This window comes from Aedes aegypti, chromosome 3 (genome assembly GCF_002204515.2).
Source record: "Aedes aegypti strain LVP_AGWG chromosome 3, AaegL5.0 Primary Assembly, whole genome shotgun sequence".
NCBI classification, from domain to species: domain Eukaryota; kingdom Metazoa; phylum Arthropoda; class Insecta; order Diptera; family Culicidae; genus Aedes; species Aedes aegypti.
The window spans coordinates 339543202-339561392 of NC_035109.1; the positions used below are offsets into that span (position 1 = coordinate 339543202).

General features: G+C 38.4%; 2 protein-coding genes across 5 annotated transcripts in view; one reads left to right on the top strand and one right to left on the bottom strand.

Annotated features, from left to right (window-relative positions):
- LOC5577739 (ras-related protein Rap-2a) overlaps nt 1-18191 on the top strand; it is a 439757-nt gene that overhangs the window by 229657 nt on the left and 191909 nt on the right. The gene's annotated exons all lie outside the window — the stretch shown is intronic.
- LOC5576911 (trypsin 3A1-like) lies at nt 10086-11944 on the bottom strand. The gene is made up of 2 exons (XM_001662952.2): nt 11105-11944; nt 10086-11044 (listed from the first exon to the last, which is right to left on the bottom strand). Exons 1-2 carry the CDS (start codon nt 11154-11156, stop codon nt 10275-10277), a joined length of 822 nt encoding a protein of 273 aa, XP_001663002.1. The 5' UTR covers nt 11157-11944; the 3' UTR covers nt 10086-10274.

Genomic DNA, 18191 nt, shown 5'->3' on the forward strand with positions numbered 1-18191 from the left:
GAAAAGCTTCTAAAAGCGAAAAAAGCTTCCTTTCAGAAGGTGGTCAAGGTTCGATCCAGAAGTTGGAAAAACTTCCTTTCAAAAAATGAAAAAGCTGCTTTCCAGATGCTGAAAAAGCTTCCTTCCAGGAGCTGGGAATGCTCCCTTCTAGAAGATGAAAAAATTTCCTTCCAGAAGCTGGAACAGCTTTTTTACAGAATTAAGCTTACTTACAGACGTTGGAAAAGTTTTCTTCCAGTAGCTGGAGAAGCATCTTTCCAGAGACTGAAAAAGCTTCTCTTCACAGACCGGAAATCTTCCTACCAGAAGCTGGAAAAGCTTTCTTGCAGAAGCAAGACATGTTTTTTCCCAGAAGCTGCCATGAGCTGGAAAAAGTACAAGACAAGAAACATTAGATAAAAATTCCATAATGTTTGTACATATAATAAAATATGTTAAATATATTGTTCAAAAGAGCTATTGAGGTTTTAGCTGTTATTTTTTTCTAGCTCGAACTACTGTGCACCGGTTTCCGCTGGACCAATATATTGCTCCAATCTCAATCAACAACCATCCAGCCGCCATTCATCGCCAAACGCGACGATGACGACTCGGGCTTCGGCGAAATACTCGCGCTAATTGATTCCGCTTCGAGTGCCAATTAATTATGTAAATTTGTCAGATCCGATCAATCCCCCGGTAATCGTAGGCGACCGCGCCACCAATCGACGGACGGAAGAACACGAAGCATAGGTTCTCGAGAGAGAGAGAGCACCATCATCAACAACAACCTGCCTCGTTTGCTGCCGCCGTGTAGTTTTCAAGGACTTTTCTGTTCGAAGGGTGGGGGCGCTGCACAAGGGAAATTCTCGCAACTCATCGGTGTGGTGCACTCAATCAGGCAGCCAAGCGGTGCATCCATGTTGCACGGGAACAAAAACTGCCCATTCTTGCTGAAACGCACGATAATTATCGATCAAAAAGAGCTTGCTAATTACGTACCTATGTATACTAAATCTTTGCAGGAGATTATGCTGAGTTATTGGGTTGATATATCCACTTGTGAAACTAGTTAAATTTATATGGTTCTCCGACATTACCCGGAAAGCCATTACCCGGAATGAAATTTACAGGAAGACCATTTACAGGAATGACATATTTACCGGAAAACCATTACCCGGAAGGACCTTATACTGGAAAATTATTTCTCTACAATGTTGACTTTTTTTATTAACATCCTTTTAATCAATTAAGTATCAAGAGCTTAAATGTTTTTAAAATGATTTTTCTTCCTATTTTGACGTAAAAAGTATAAAAAGTATAAAATTTAAGTGATTTACACATTCTTTACCATAACTTTGTTATTTGAAGTCCTAGAATTTTGGTGTCTTAGACAACTTGTCGCATTTTTACACGTTATAAAACTTTGCCGAAGACGCGAAAGCTCTAGGACGCGAAATAAAAAAGTTTGCATCGCAGCGCCACCTATGCGGCGAAATTTCCAACTTACTTTTATCATCAAATCAAAGAACAAATAAATTCAAGTCTCCTTTGACTCGAAATAATGTACTCCTAGAGCTCTAGAGGTTTTGTCTGGCTAAATTCTGTTCCTGGCCCAGTGTGAACTGGAGGCATCAAATTGCTGTTTTCTTACACCAGTAGTATAAAATTCATTTGTAATTATTTATATTCAGTTTTCAATTGCAGTGCCTCTAGGTGAAATTCAATATTGAGATGACACCAACAGTGGGTAAAACTGTGTGCGTGTGTTGCGCCCACTCTCTTTCTCGTCGCATTCGCTCTCATAGTCACATTGGCTTCGTGCTAGCGGAGTTTGTTGTTGTTCGTTTTCGCACTGATCGGGTATTATTTGGCTGATTTTTTACGACACTGCTCCTCTTGTTCTTTTAATTGCTTATTGTTCCTTCTAGTTTATCACCCTGGCTCTGAATTCAGGGTACAGACATGCACTGATATGACATTCGGAGAAAAATAGCACAATCAAGCAAATGAAGGGAAATTGAGGAGCAATATCTTGGAATTAACTTTTTAGGTTTCCTCAAATCATGAAGCTGAAATGAGAATTGCACTGTTGTATGCCGCTTCCCTCACAAAATTAGTGTTTTATTTTTGACGCAATATTTCAATTGGATTTCAAACTGCTTTAACTTAATACCAGAGGCGCGGCCACGTTCGAAACCATGGGTAGGACAAAGGTTCGCAAATATTTTGTGCACAGTGAATCAAAGAACAATTTTAACCCTGGACTAGAAATTAAAAGTTACTATATTTAGGGGCTCTCCAGGAATTTCATCAGAAATTTATTCAAGTGTTTGCCCAAATGTTCAGATATTGCATCGGAAATTTCTAAAGGAGTTCATTCAGTGATTACTTCCTTCAAGACTTTTTAAGAATACCTTAAATTCAACCTGAATTTTTCCAAGGAAAACCACAGAAATGGAATTTCTTCAAAGATTATTTCTGAAACCATCTGAATTCCGTCAAAAATTCTTTGAGAAATTTTTCCCTGGGACATTTTCTAAGGCTCCCGGCAAAAACACCCTCTAAAATTCAATCAATAATTTCTCCAGAAAATCCTAGGCATTTTCTTTAAAATTGTCTATCAGGATTTATAAAAAAAAAACAAAGACAAAATAATAAGATTTTAACGAGGGATTTCTCTAAAGATACCTTCAGCAATCGATCCAAAGTTTCCTTCTAAGATTTTTACAGAGATTCCTCAAGTTGTTCATTGATATTTTCTCAAATATGTCTCAAGTAAAAAGAAAATCCGAAATTCTTCCAGGAATGTCTCCAGGGAAATGCCAAGATTTTTTTCTTAAAAATAAATCCGTAAGGTATTTCCAAAGAAAATTCTAGAGTACCCGTTGATAAAACTAGGGTAAATTTTTAAATCACTCTTTTGAGGATATTTTTAAAAGAATCCTTGATAATTTGCAAAGATAACTAAAATAATCAATCGCATTTCTGGATTGTATTCCGCATAATTTCTGAAGAAATTTCTCGAAAAACATTGGAAAAAATCTCTATAAAAATTTGTGTCGGAATGATCGGAGGATTTACTGGAAAAAAAATCTGTAGTATAAACTGGTGGTGATTAATTTTTGAAGATTACATGGGAATTTTTTGAGATACTTTTTAAGTAATATTGTGTAAAACTGCAGGAGTCATGCTTGGATGAAATGCTGAAAAAATCCCTTGACACAATAGATTTGTCCGAAGAATCCCTCAAGGAATTTTGAATTTCTGGGAGGATGGATTTTTGATGGAATCAACATAAACATCTGAAGAAATTCTTGCAGGGATTCTTGTAAAAAAACTCTTAAGCTATTTTATCTAAACACTCTGAAATAAAACTTTGTGAATTTCCTCGGAAGAAATTTTGTAGAAGTTTTTTTTTTAAATCTCCATGAGTAACAAACAACTGCAGAATTTGGTTTAAGGAGTTGTCAAAAATATCTGGAGGAAATTCTAAGATAGTTTGGAAAACAAATTTTAAATGAAAACAATTACTGAAAATAGTAGCTTTGGATTTTTCAAAGATTTTTGGAGCGAATTTTGTAGAAATACTTCTAAGCATCCTTAAAATATCGCTGGAAGAGTTAATGGGAGAATTGGTAGAGAAATCTTTGCAAGAATTTCTTAAAAGAATCCTGTAGGAGAAAGTATTTCAAATAAAATCACTATGATAATTCCTGAAGCTTTTCCTCGGGGAATCTGAGGCAAATTTCTTGAAGAGGCTCTTGAACCCATTATATTCTCTTAAGGTTCATTTGGAACTTGTACAATTATGCATCAGGACCCAATACAAGCAAAATAAGGAATAAAAATGCTTTTTTGACTAAAAAAATTAAAAATATAAACTTTTTAGAAACTTGCATTGAAATAGAGACCAAGTCTCTGTAAATAAACCTACTACAAATCCAGTCGTTTGTATCTTTCATTGAATCAAGTTTTGTTATCATTCAAAAAATAAAAAATAAATAAAAAATATTTATATCTTTTACTTATATGTATATCCTTTTTATGCCAATTTTATTAAACAAATTTGACAAAATCAGGCCAAAAAGCTTGCCTTTACAACCAGTGAGGTTGTTCTAATTTCCTCATATATTTTTATATAACAAATGGTTGAACAGCAAACATTCTGTGAATTTGTGTAGTTATTTTTTCTTTGCACTGAAGTTTTTTTTTGTTGACTGTCTACCCAGGTGCTTTTGTGCGTAGTACATGTCCTACCTGTCCTACCCACTTCCCGCGCCACTGCTTAATACAATAAGAAAACGATTGTACGACATTTCCCAGAATGACGTTCCCCAGAACGACATTCCCCAGAACGCCATTCCCCAGAATTGGACATTCCCCAGAAATCCATTCCCCAGAATGGGACATTACCCAGAAAACCATTCCCCAGAATGGGACATTCCCCAGAAAAAAATTACAAGAGATCTTTAAGGTGTTCAAATCCAGGAAAATGATAAATAGTAAAAAGTGAATGCATCTAACTGGAAAATTCGAGAAAACCATAATTTTCGTATTGTTTTTTTTTTTTATTTTTAACGGTAGGAATTTCGGTTTGTTGCAGTCTTTCATTTATTGAATGGAGAATCTTTAAATCAAAAATTCTTTAAAATTAACCACTTATGGTCGGAAATGTAATTCGAACCATTTGGAAGATTTTTATATTTTTTGACGATTTTCTTGTCGAAAAAGTTAAAATTTAGCGTGACATAATATGTGTACCATCCCTAATTATTTAGACAATAAACCTAGGAAGAACAGCATATGTTCAAAAGAAGGGAGAATAAGCCATAAAAGCCGAAAAACAAATTCCATTAATTTACTTTGTGACATATTACACTACACCAATCTCCCTTTGAAAGTACAATTAGAAAGAACAGCCAATTTTAAAAGAAGGAAGAATAACTATGAAAACAAAAAAACAATAGCTTGGATCAAGTTTGATCATAAAACACAGTAAGGCATATGTAAGGACAGCTTATGTTAAACGGATGAGCTACTTTTCCTTCAATGTCGGTTTCCCAAATGTCGTTTCCCCGAACGCCAGTTCCCAGAATGCCAGAGCCCCGAACAACCCGTTTCCCCGAATAGCCTAGTTTCCGAAAAGTTTTTAGCTCTTTTAATTATCATAACTTTTGTGTTTCGAGGTGGTAACGAACCGGTCATCTAATATGCACCCTTCTTCACTTAATTGGCGGTTTTTTCGAGTTTCACCATCATTGGCATTTTTGGCAAGACATATTTAGTCGAGGATGACGTTCAAATCTATATTATCTTCTTCTTTTAATTGTTAATCATCCATTCTAGTTCAGCACCCAGTCCTTAAAGACTATTCTTGCACCTGTTTGAACTGCATCACTATTCGGGGAAACGGGTCATTCGGCGAGGTGGCATTCAGGGAAATGATATTCAGGGAAACGACAGTAGCACAATTATGAAATTAATTAAGACACAATTAAGCAAATTTTTAAACAGCATTGTCCTCCTAAGATTATGGTTGGGTCTGCCGATGAACCACAACCACTTAGCCAAAAAACCACCTCTTTCCCCCTTTGTGATTTTTTGACCGTACAAACTTTTTGAAATTTGTATGCCACACCCCCCCCCCCCTTCCATAGAAGACCAAGTGATTTATGGACGGCAGCTTAGATGGTTTGCCTGAGAAAAAGGAAGCAAACACTCGCCGTTCAAAAGATTTTTTAACTCAATGCCGATTTTATTCGCTTGAGATCCATAATAATGTATTTGACAAAATAATATTTTGGGTGAATTGACATCTGTGTCCGGAATTCGAAGCTTCTGGGAATTCGAATCAATTCAGTAGGTACATTTCTTAACGACAAAAAAACTAAACTACCAATTTTTTCCACTATTTACAAACGTATAAAATCCATTCTGGGGAATGTCCTATTCTGGGGAATGGTTTTCTGGGGAATGTCCCATTCTGGGGAATGGATTTCTGGGAAATGTCCCATTCTGGGGAATGGGTTTCTGGGGAACGTCATTCTGGGGAATGTCGTTCTGGGGTTTGACTTTCTGGGAAATGTCCTACAACCTAAGAAAACTATCATAGCTCCAAACATTTTTAAATGCTGTGATGTTCCATTTACTCAAATACACCATACCTTGTTTGAGTGGAGATTTTTTTCGATTTGACCTTGGCATCAAATCTGTATAATTAGAAAAATTCTTTACATTCGTTCTGTCCTTGCCTGTAGTATTTTATTTTATAGTCTAAATTTGAAGACACGTTGCGGCAAAGTGAAGCTATTGAGAAAGATCTAGCTGAAGTTGGTGGAATTGAATACCGCTGGTTCAAAATTATTTCTGGTTGGCAAATTTGATGACTGATGAGTGCTTACATACTTGTCAAACTATAAACGATTGCAAAAATGGTCAGTTGAAATAGGCTCCCAGCTAACAACTGTAGAAATTCTACTATAACAGCTGAGAAGCTGGCATTGTCTTAATTGAGTCGTAACTCCGGCAAGAAGAACAACACATTTGGTCCCTAGGGAATTGCCTACATGTAGGAGTATACCACGGTTCAAGATGTTTTTATTTTTTTAAATAACCTAAAAAAGAATGACTTGTAAGAATTAGGCCTTCATATTCGGCTTCAGGGGTCATGATTTTAGTAAGTAACGTTATTTTCAATTACAATGAGCATTGTTAACTTGGGTGATCAATGTTACCCCGTATCAGTAAAACAAGAAAAATCTCACAAAAATTTTCTTTAAACATGATTAAATCTTTCAAAAACCAAAATTCAGTATGTATTCACGAGCAATGGGTGCCAGTACTTGTTTCAAAAATATAAAAATATAAAATTTGCAATATTTGCATTTTTAAATGAAATGTCCGATAAATATAAAAAAAAACTGATCAATGTTACCCCGGATTACGAAACTTGTTGATGTTTCTGACATGATGTTCTATGGTGAGATGCGATACTGTGTCTCTTAATTTCAGTATAACCGTTCCGCGATCATTTATACCACCTGTATACAAGGAGAAATCCAATCAAGAGCGCAGATCTAGAGTTTCAGATAGCGAATCAAACTTAAAATATAATAGTTTTTTTAAACAATGTTAATTTGTTTTAACTCTACAATCAAACAATCAATCAATGCTGGGGATTTTTGTTTATTTCCGTACAGGTTTGGGCCGAAGGGTCTCAGATTTTCATGAAACTTTTTCCACAGGCAGGGCTCATCAATATATGAATATAAAAAAAAGAGAAAAATTCAGAGTCGCCTATTTTCCCGGAAAATTCAGTTGGAAATTTTTTCTTGTCCCCTGACACTATTTACTTTGAAAAATCATAACTCAAGAATGAAGCATCATAGAAAAAAAAGTTTTTTGTATGAAAATTTTCTCAGGAATAAAAAAAAATTAACTGGAAAAAGTTTTCCACAAAAATGTCCACGGTTGAGGAAATTCGTAAAGAAAAGCCGGAAATACTATGGTCCAACTCGTGGAAAATTTTCAAAAAAATATTTTTGAGAAGATAATTTCATAAGCTTTAATTGCTGAAATTTTTGAAATGTACTTTTTTTTCGTTTTTGAGTTATGGCCAATTTTGTGGAAAATGACCATATAAGCATTTTCTTTGAAAACCCATATTTTAATCGAAGCATCGGAAAAACAAAGATTTTTTTATCAAAGCATTTACAAATTTTCTAAAACATCTGAAAAAAGATATGGGATTGGTTTTATTGAAGTATAAGTCGGAATGGATGATGTTTTTCATGAAAAATTACACCGCTAAGAAAAACTGAAATAAACTGTTTCTGCCTCAATTTTTCATTACACTGAAAAGGGATTCTTTCTTTTCTATGGAACAAATAAGATTATAATTTTTTTTTATTTTATTCATTCAATTATTCAGTATATAACTTACATTTTCATCTTAACCCGCCTGAGTGAAAGCAAAAATACTGAAACCCTTACCACTCAGCGAATACTTAACGGATTCAAATAATTTTTTGACAGTATACTTGCCCACATATCTAGTTTCTAGAAATGGCCAGAGGAACTCGGGAATACTCCTGTAGCCGGAGTTATTGCGATGGGTCACTGGGTCAAGTCGGGTGGAAAAAGGCGATTTTTTGGGACATGCCAAGTTATCTTTATTTATTTTCAATGCCATTAATTTTATTTTGCATAAATTATTAAGATCTGATATTCATCATTATAAATGAATAGTTTTGCACCATTTAGAGTGTACCAGATGTGGCCACTCGGACTTAATACCCTGAAGAACCGGCTTTAGATTTGTTAGGTACTAAACCGTATCAAATCTCTAAAAGTATAGATCGAACATCATAGTTCACTAAAATGCGTTCCAATAAGCTTGACACAAATGTGAAGATACAAATTGTGCACTTTATCATAAGTTTGAGGTATCCCGGGGACCCGAAAATGGTCATTTGCAGGATCAATCAAATGCAGTTGACATAATTATTCAATTTGATCGAGGTTTACGCTGATGCGTTTTTCTTAAAACTCCTTGATATTGTGGCCACATTAAAGCCGATTCTGGAAATTATCTATCACTCGAAATCTTGATAGTCTGAGTTTCAGTTTTCTTGCCTAAATCCAGCTAATCTGGAAATACCTACCTCGATTAGTGGCGCTTCAATTTGTTACTCGAAAGTTTTGTTGAAGATTACTCAGTCACTTCATTTTTTTTTCAAGGTGGCAACCACAATAAAAAGGTACAATTCGAGAGTTTTTTCCCTAGACGGTACTGGAGAGATTCTTGTGCCAGTGATCAGTTATTCTAAGTTCATACTGATAATCATATATGACATTGATTTGATTGACATCAGAGATAAAAGATTCGAAGATAATAATATTATCTAAGTTTTCTCTTAGAACTTCAGAACCACAGAAAAATTTGATGTTTGCGGCTCTGGTGAATAGCTCGCTGCTGTTAGTTAGATATTCTTCTTCTTCTTTCTGGCGTTACGTCCCAACTGGGACAGAGCCTGCTTCTCAGCTTAGTGTTCCTATGAGCACTTCCACAGTTATTAACTGAGAGCTTTCTTTGCCAATTGACCATTTTTGCATGTGCATATCGTGTGGCAGGTACGAAGATTCAGGGCATAGAGTATATATGTAATCGAGAAAATTTCCAACCCGAAAAAATCCTCGACCAGTGGGATTCGAACCCATGACCCTCAGCTTAGTCTTGCTGAAAAGCTGCGCGTTTACCGCTACGGCTATATGGGTCCCTAGTTAGATCTTATGAAAGCTAAATATGATATTCTTATGGTGTTCCATGATTGAATTTTCGATATTATTTCTTGGTTTTCTAGCTCTCATATATATATCGAGTCAATATCATATTTAGCTATATAAATAGTTAAGCTGTTTTAGTCTGCTCAGGTTACCATCGCAAACGATATTTTGTTTCGGTCAATAAATCCAACAAAAATCGAAATTATCAACTTTAAATTTTCAATTTTCAATCGAAAATCAACCGAAAATCTCGCAATTCAACGTCTAAATTCAAGTTGGCTTGGATTTTTTCGTTCTTCAAGGATCCAAATGTTTCATATTTGCTAAATCTGGATAATTCGCTGATTTTTTATCACTGTGACGGTATATCCATATATTCAGATAGTCGCGTTCCATGGACTTTTTAAATGAATTACGCTAAAAATGTCCTTTTCACAATCAGTAACATTTCACTACGAAGGAATATCGATTGTTTTAAGTTCAATGAAAATTTGTTGAAACTCAAGATCCAACGGCCAGCAAATCTTCTTTACAATGTACTACCTGTGTCTAGCTTAATGTAATACATTTCCTCTAAGGAACATTCCATTCTCAACAGTTGCATTTGCTGCAATAAACACCATCCAACTACAATGTTGCCCTCACATACACAGCACGATTAGCATGCTTGACAGTCAACCCGGAAGTGCCTCCCGTGCTAACAAGAACCATTCATCATCATTCAGATTGGTAAACAGACCGATCAATCGTTGAAATTATACCCGCCAGTGGACCTCAAAACATCCATTACACGGTGAATCAAGCCATAATCATTATCAACAAGTCCAACCGGCCGACCGATTATGAAATGCACCATTTATTGGAACTAATCGCTACCAATTAAAGCGATTGATACGACTGTCGTACGTCGTGTCACGCGGACACAAGCTCCCGGGAACGGTTATCAACGGAAAACCCCACTCGACCATTAAGATATAATTGCTATTTATTCAATGAAAGAGATCACATCACAGTCCGGCTTCCTTCCGGATCCAGTCGCGTACGGCTGCCACCCGGGAGTATACACCGGGGTAGCCTTCCACGGCGCATCCGTAGCCCCAGGAAACCACTCCGATAAGTTTACCGTTGCTGACCAGGGGTCCTCCGGAGTCACCCTGGCAGGCGTCCTTGCCACCTTCCCAGTAACCGGCGCAGAGCATCCTCGGCGTGACTCCCCCGAAGTTTTCGTATGCATCGGAGCAGCGGCCTTGATGTATCGTAGGGACGTCCGTTGCCCGTAGCATACTGGTTGACTCGGTCAAACTCATCGTATCACCCCATCCGGAAACTCGGCACAGCGCTCCATCGGTTACAGTCTCGTCCTGCTCCGGAAGGGCTACCATCGCTCGGGTGCTATCGAAGGTAATGTCTTCTCGGAGTTCCAGCAGTGAGAAGTCATAGTCGACGGTGTTCGGATCGTACAGCGGATGGGAGATGATTCGTTTCAGTTTGAAGACCTTGCCTTGTTTGCGGTCTGCGGATCCAACCATGATGGTGCTGAGTGGCTTAGCGGTAGTAGGGGCGCAGTGGGCAGCGGTTAGGATCCATCGGGGGCTGATGATCGAGCCTCCGCAGATGTGGAAGCCGGACCAATTGCGAAGGGACACCTGGTAGGGGACATCCTCGATGGTTACTTTGAATCCACCAACGATTCGACTGCTTGAATTGCGTGTTAGACGCCCAAGAAGTACTGATGGGTTCCACCAGGGTCGTAGACGTTGAGGCAATTCCGGAGGAGCTGGTTAGGAGGAGGTGTATGGTCAACCTATGAGTTCAGAATTCGAATTGAAGAACTTACCGCTGAAAACACCGACTGCAGCGATGGCTACGCACAGTATTACGAACTTCATGACGTTTTGAGGTGGCACCAAACTATGGTCGCTAGGTATTTAGCGCCAACTATTTATACTAGTTGAGCGGGATAGTTATCGCTGGGATTCCACATTACCAGGATCGATTTGGACGCGACCGTATGATAAGATTAGTGTAATATCGCATAAAGGGCCGGCACTGATTGACCGATAGTTACGGCTGCCCTAGCACTTTTCCGGATGCTGACCTTCCTGAAGTGCCAACAGTTCGGATTTCCCCAGGGCCTTCAGCCCTTATCAGCACGCTGAACTCTATCGCGTGGATCGGTGGGCTGATAAGGCCTCTGAAATGGGTCAGCTTTTTGCGCATCACTGCTCGTCCACGTGTCGATAATAGCGTCTGGGAATGCGTGCCAATTACAACTAGTTTAACCACACTTGCCCCCAGGGTACTTTGGATTCCCGGTTACGTCATTTCCTCGCGCGTTGAAACCCCCCACCATCTTCAAGAACCGCGCATTAAAACAAGTGAATTTGCATAATTCGAATCGGCAGGTCGCTGACTGCTGCCGGTGGTACCCCGGGGTCGCTCACGATGATGGTTTCACGCAGTGATTGATTGCATCAACGCTCCTTCTGTCCCTTCTCATCGACCCTAGACTGGACGATGATGGTGATGGCGAAACATTCTGAACGATGTGTTAATATGGCCACTCAATCCATTCCCCTTTCTGTAGGTACAATAGGGTGCGGTTTATTTTTCCGAAAGTACTCAAAACCATAAGTTCGTGTGTTCTGCTGACTTAATTTCATAGTTGACGCAGTTATTATTCAATTATTGCAAGAACGAGTGAACATGCACAAGAAATCAACGGATTCTTCTTGGGATTAGTTGCACTCTCAGTGTGGAAGTATTGGAGTTCCTATCATTTATACTAAGCAACACTGGTGCCGGGTGCGTCCGATTTCAGGTCAATTTAGGATGCTGAGGAAATGCCACACCCTAACCCACAAGCACCGAGCAGCACTCGGCGGCAGGTTTTCGGGAAACGGATAATTTTAACGCACGTCAACTGCGGGCCGGTTGATTGCCGGTCAAGACATCATAAAGTTGCTAGAGTTCGCACTGGATGGAGATGGATGGATTGGATCCCTCCATGGGGGGATGGGTGTTTACTTTGTGGGGCCGTCCGCGAAGAATGAGTAATGTGGCGGGACGGCCGATGGACGAGGCTCGCGCGCGATGGTGTAATTATGCTAATGTCGGTGGTTTGTTCCTGATTCGGCACGAAAGCGGTTTGTTGTCCGGAACGGTCAACGGCTTTGCACTACTGGAGTTTCGGGGGGAGAATATCTGTTAGGAAGTTTTTAGTAATGGGCGTGAATTGCATTGGATTGAAGAACTTTGAAGATTTGTTTTATTATTAACATAAACAAAATACGTCTAGCACAATTTAAAACTAATTTTAAAAATCACAAAATTTCAAATTTGTAACAGACTTTCACTCCTAGTATCACACCAATCGATTGAGATTCGAAAAAGTTATAGGTTCTTGAACAATATTAAAAAATAATGGAGATTACTGTGGACGTAATTCTCGTTAAGACTGAATGACACATGATGTAAGTGATAAAACGACTCAGAAAACGTATCCTTGAAGAAGTATTGGACAAAAATATGTAGTTTTACATGTTAAAGGACACAAAAACGACATTTCCTGAATCAGACATTGAGGTATTTAAAAATAGATTAAGATTCTTTAGTGAATCCTGCTCAGGATTCTGGAAAAATCCTGCTCAGGCTTCTGAGTGAATCCTGTTAAGGATTCTGAGTGAATCCTGCTCAGGAGTCTGAGTGAATCCTGCTCAGAATTCTGAGTAAATCTGGCTCAGGATTCTGAGTGAATCCTGCACAGTATTTTAGATAAATCCTGCTCAGGGTTCTGAGTGAACCCTACACAGGATTCTTAGTGAATCATGCTCAGGATTCTGAATGAATCATGCTCAGGATTCTGAATGAATCCTGCTCAGGAGTCTGAGTAAATCCTGCCAAGGATTCTGAATGAATCCTGCTCAGGATTCTGAGTGAATCCTGCTCAGGATTGTGAGTGAATCCTGCTCAGGATTGTGATTGAATACTGCCCAGGATTGTGAGTGAATCCTGCTCAAGATTATGAGTGAACCCTGCCCAGGATTCTGAGTAAATCCAGCTAAGGTTTCTGAGTGAATCCTGCACAGGATATTAGATGAATCCTGCTCAGGGTTCCGATTGAACCCTGCACAGGATTCTGAGTGTATCCTGCTATGAATTATTAGTGAATCCTGCTCAGGATTCTGAATGAATTCTGCACAGGATTCTGAGTGAATCATGCTCAGGATTCTGAATGAATCCTGCTCAGGAGTCTGAGTAAATCCTGCGAAGAATTCTGAATGAATCCTGCTCAGAATTGTGAGTTAATCCTGCTCAGAATTCTGCTGAATCCTGCTCAGGATTGTGAGTGAATCATGTATCCTGCTCGGAATCCTGAGTGAATCCTGCTCTGGATTGTGATTGAATACTGCTCAGCATTGTGAGTAAATCCTGCTCAGGATTGTAACTCAATCCTGCTCAAGATTGTGAGTGAATCCTGCTCAATATTATGAGTGAATATTGCTCAGGATTCTGAGTGAATCCTGCTATGGATTGTAAGTGAATCCTACTCAGGATTGTGATTGAGTCCTGATCAGGATTGTGAGTGAATCCTGCTCAGGATTGTGAGTGAATTCTGCTCAGGATTGTGAGTGAATCCTGCTCAGAATTCTGCTGAATCCTGCTCAGAATTGTGAGTTAATCCTGATCAGAATTCTGCTGAATCCTGCTCAGGATTGTGAGTGAATCATGTATCCTGCTCGGAATTCTTAGTGAATCTTGCACAGGATTCTGAATGAATTCTGCTCAGGATTCTAAGTAAATCATGCTCCGGATTATTAGTGAATCATGCTCAGAATTCTGAGTAATACCTTCTGAAGATTCTTATCGAATCCTGCACAGGACATTTGGTGAATTCTGCTCTGGATTCTGAGTGAACCATGCACACGATTCTGAGTGCATCCTGCTTCGGTTTCTGAGTGAATCATGTTCAGGATTTTGGGTGAATCCTACACAAGATTTTAAGTGAATCATAATCAGGGTTCTTAGTAAATCATGCTAAGGATTCTGGGTGGATTCTGCTCAGGATCATGAGTGAATATTGCTAAGGTTATGAGTAAACCCTGCTCCGGATTCTGAGTTAATCCTGCTCAGGATTTTGGGTGAATCCAGCTCAGGATGCTGAGTAAATCCTGCTCAGATTCTAAGTGAAACCTGCTCAGAATTCTAAGTGAAACCTGCTCAGGATTCTGAGCAAATCCTAATCTGGACTCTGAGTGTATCTAAACTAAGATTCTGAGTATTTTATTTTTTTAGGTTAGCGAATCCTGTTCAGGACTGTGAGTGTATCCTGCTCAGAATTTTGAGTATATCCTGCTCAGGATTATTAGTGTATGCTGTACAGGATTCTAACGAATCATGCTCAGGATTCTTAGGCATGATTCAGGTTTCTGAGCGAATCCTATTCAAGATTCTGAGCCTACCTGTTTTTGGATGTTTCTGAATGAATCATGTTCATGATTCTGAGTGAACCCTGCTCAGTAGTCTAAGTGAATTTTAATCAGGATTCTGAGTATGTCCTGGTAAGGAATATAAGTGAATCCTGCTCAGGATTATTAGTGAATGTTACACAGGATTATGAGTGAATCTTGCTCCGGATTCTGGGTGAATCTTGCTCAGGATTCTGAGTGAATCTAGTTCAGGATTCTGTATGAATCTTGATCATGATTATAAGTGTATTATGCTCATAATTATGAATGTAACCTGCTCAGGATTTTAGGTGCATCCTGCTCAGGATTCTGAATGAATCCTGTTTACGATTCTGAGTGAATCCTGCTCGGGATACTGAGTAAATCCTTCTCAGGTATCTGGGCGAATCCTGCTCAGGTGTCTGAGAGAATCCTGTTCAGAATTCTAAGTAAATCCTGTTCAGGATTCCTAACGAATTCTTTTAAGGATTCTTAGCGAATCTTGTTCAGGCTTCCTGAAGAATCCTATTCAGAATTCCTGACGAATCCTGTTCAGGATTTCTGACGAATCCTGTTCAGAATTCTGAGCTAATTCTGTTGAGGATTCTGAGTAAACCTTTTCAGTATTCTAAGTGAAATCTGCTCATGATTGTGAGTGAATCCTGTTCAGGATTTTGAGAGAATCCGGCCCAGGATTATGAGTGAATCCTGGTCAGGATTTTGAGTGAATTCTGGTCAGGATTTTGAGTGAATCCTGGTCAGGATTTTGAGTAAATCCTGGTCAGGTTGTTGATTGTGAACTCTGAGCAGATTTTTCTCCGAACCCGTGAGCTCTGAATACTGTTCAGAGTTTGCTTCGAGTCTTGTGCGAAATTAACCACGAAAAGTTTATTTTCGAATTCTTCGCAAAAACTGCTAAGAGTTCTGTGCAAATCCTTTTTGGGTTTCTTAGAATATGCTGTTTAGTATTTCGAGCATAAATTATCAAAAATTATTTTGTTCAGAATATTCTGGATTTGAATAATGTATATGATGCAACTAAAATTTTGTGTCATTGTTTGTTAAAAAAAACCCCAAGGATTCAGAACAAGATTTTCTCTGAATAATCAATATATTCTGATTTTATTAATTTGTATGGTTCTTTTTGAATCGTGATCGATATCTTACAAATTTCTACAAATAATTATACATTCATTGCTATGTACTTTTGAACATCATAAATTTCATACTATTCTTCTTATTTTCATTTCAGGTAAGACGGCTTATTTCTTCTTTATTTGAACCATCAAGTTTGAGTTTCGATGTAAGTATGAAACTTAAATTGAATAGATTTACTCCAATGAAAACGCATGCTCATATTTTTTTTTTTAAGATGATTTACATTCTGCTACATTAAAATCTCGTTAAAGCTCGTAATTTGCTCTTCATGGCTGATCCCTGTTCTGACGTTATTAGACACCAATTAAAGTCAATTCAGTTAACGGCGTCCTCACTACCGAAGGCATATTAATTATGTTTCCATTTCCTATAACGATCAACTATGCAATTACCATCAAGTGCAATAAAATATGCAATTAAAAGTCCTTTGACACCACCTCATCATCGTCTGGGCTTAAACTGCTTGCCCGAGGCTCTGCCACTTGCAATCCGATCCATTAAAATGTTGCCCCAACAACGATGACGACGCTCGAAGCTGACTACAAAGAACTTAAAACCACGCCAATCCAGCCAATCAGCACTGAACATCAACCTAATCGGATCTTTGATCTTTCACTCTCTCTCTCTCACTGGCGTCGTTCAAACACTTAACGGATGATGACGACATCGACATCATAATTATTTTCATTTTAATTAAATCCATTGTCGCGTCGTCCTTCTGTTCCCCTTTGTCGTCGTCGTCGTCGTCGTCGGTTTCATATCGACCACAAAGTTGTTTTGCAAATTGCAAATCAGTCAGTCCACCCCCGCACAAGTGCAGCTACCAGTAGATATTCGAAAGTATCTGTCGATATACAATGGCCGGACAATTATTGATCACATTCGGTTATGGGTCACTTTTGGCGTTTAACATTCACTTAAACCAACGGATATGAATTATATAATTTTGCCTAATCATAATAATTGTCTTCTATCATTTGCAATGTTAAGCATAACATTTACCCGCAAACAAATAAATTTTTCGACTAATGTTCAGTTGGTTCCACATAGACGGGGTTGGTAGTCTAATGACTATTACTTCTGCTTTGCAAGCAGAAGGTCATGGATTCAATCCCAGGCCCGTCTCTTTCATAGTATTTTGTAGCTTTAGGTTTATATTACTTTTTCTTAAGAATTGATCCAATTCCAAAAATTGATCTATCATATTGACCAGGAATCACTTGCAAATACATGATCATTGCATGAGCATGATTGACCGCCCGCAATTGCTACTCCGTTATTGCAAGAACACAGGGAATCAGCCAATGCTACTCAGGATCAGTAGCATCCTCAATGTGTAAGTACTGGTGCCCTCAGTATTATAACAAACAATTAAGGCGCCGAATGCGTCCGAATGCTGGTCAATTTGGGGATGTGAGAGAAATGTTGACTTGTTGCTTGCATTAGGAAACCGTTGAGTCCTCTGCACTTCCACAATCCGAGCAGAACAAAATGACACCTGAATACCAAATCGAGGTATTCCATACCAGATAATTTCCAATAATTACAACCTGAATGAGGTATGAATGAGCCCTGCATAAGAGGTTAAATACCTCAAATAATACCTTCTGCATATTCTACAAATACCAACCTGAAAATTAGATCAGGTATTCTAATACCTAAATAATACATGGATTATGGATTTTCTTTTAAATTGAAATTTTTCAATACTAGTTCAATACCTTCAGCAGTCTTCAATAGCTATCGAATACCAAAATGAAGTATTTATAATTGTTTTAAACATATCAACCTTAACAATACCTAATTGTGGTATGATACCAAAATATGGTATGTATAAGTTATTGCGAGTTATTCTTTCCTCCTCGGGAAGAATACACTAGGAATGTGATATGAAAAAAGGTTGTTTAAAGGATTCGTTTTTATATTCAAATTTAATGTTTTTACATTAAATTTTATTAATAATAAATGGTCAGACTTGACACATATGGATTCACAACTGTGGGATGATGGTACTTCACACCGCAATACCGGTTTTGCTCCGCAGAATTGGGTTACCTACTTGCGTCGTCATTGTCGAGGTGGAGAGCAGAACCTAATTAAAATTCTTCATGCGTCACCAGACCCGATGAAGTTCACCATGAGTGCTCACCGTAGAACCGGCTACAAACTGTGCAACGACGAACATTAGGACCTACCAGTGTAGACTAACTTGGAAGCCGATACATTTTTGATTGAATTAATAAGGTCTTCCTGTTTACTGGTGCCGTCGTATATGATGGAAGATATTTTCACAGAACGTTATCAGCTCAAGCATCGCAA

Excerpts from the sequence above, each read along its gene's own strand:
- LOC5576911 (XM_001662952.2), bottom strand. The coding sequence starts at position 11,156 with ATGAAGTTCGTAATACTGTGCGTAGCCATCGCTGCAGTCGGTGTTTTC. Across the intron at positions 11,045-11,104 it reads TGCAGTCGGTGTTTTCAGCG|CTCCTCCGGAATTGCCTCAA; the intron begins GTAAGTTCTTCA and ends CCTCCTAACCAG.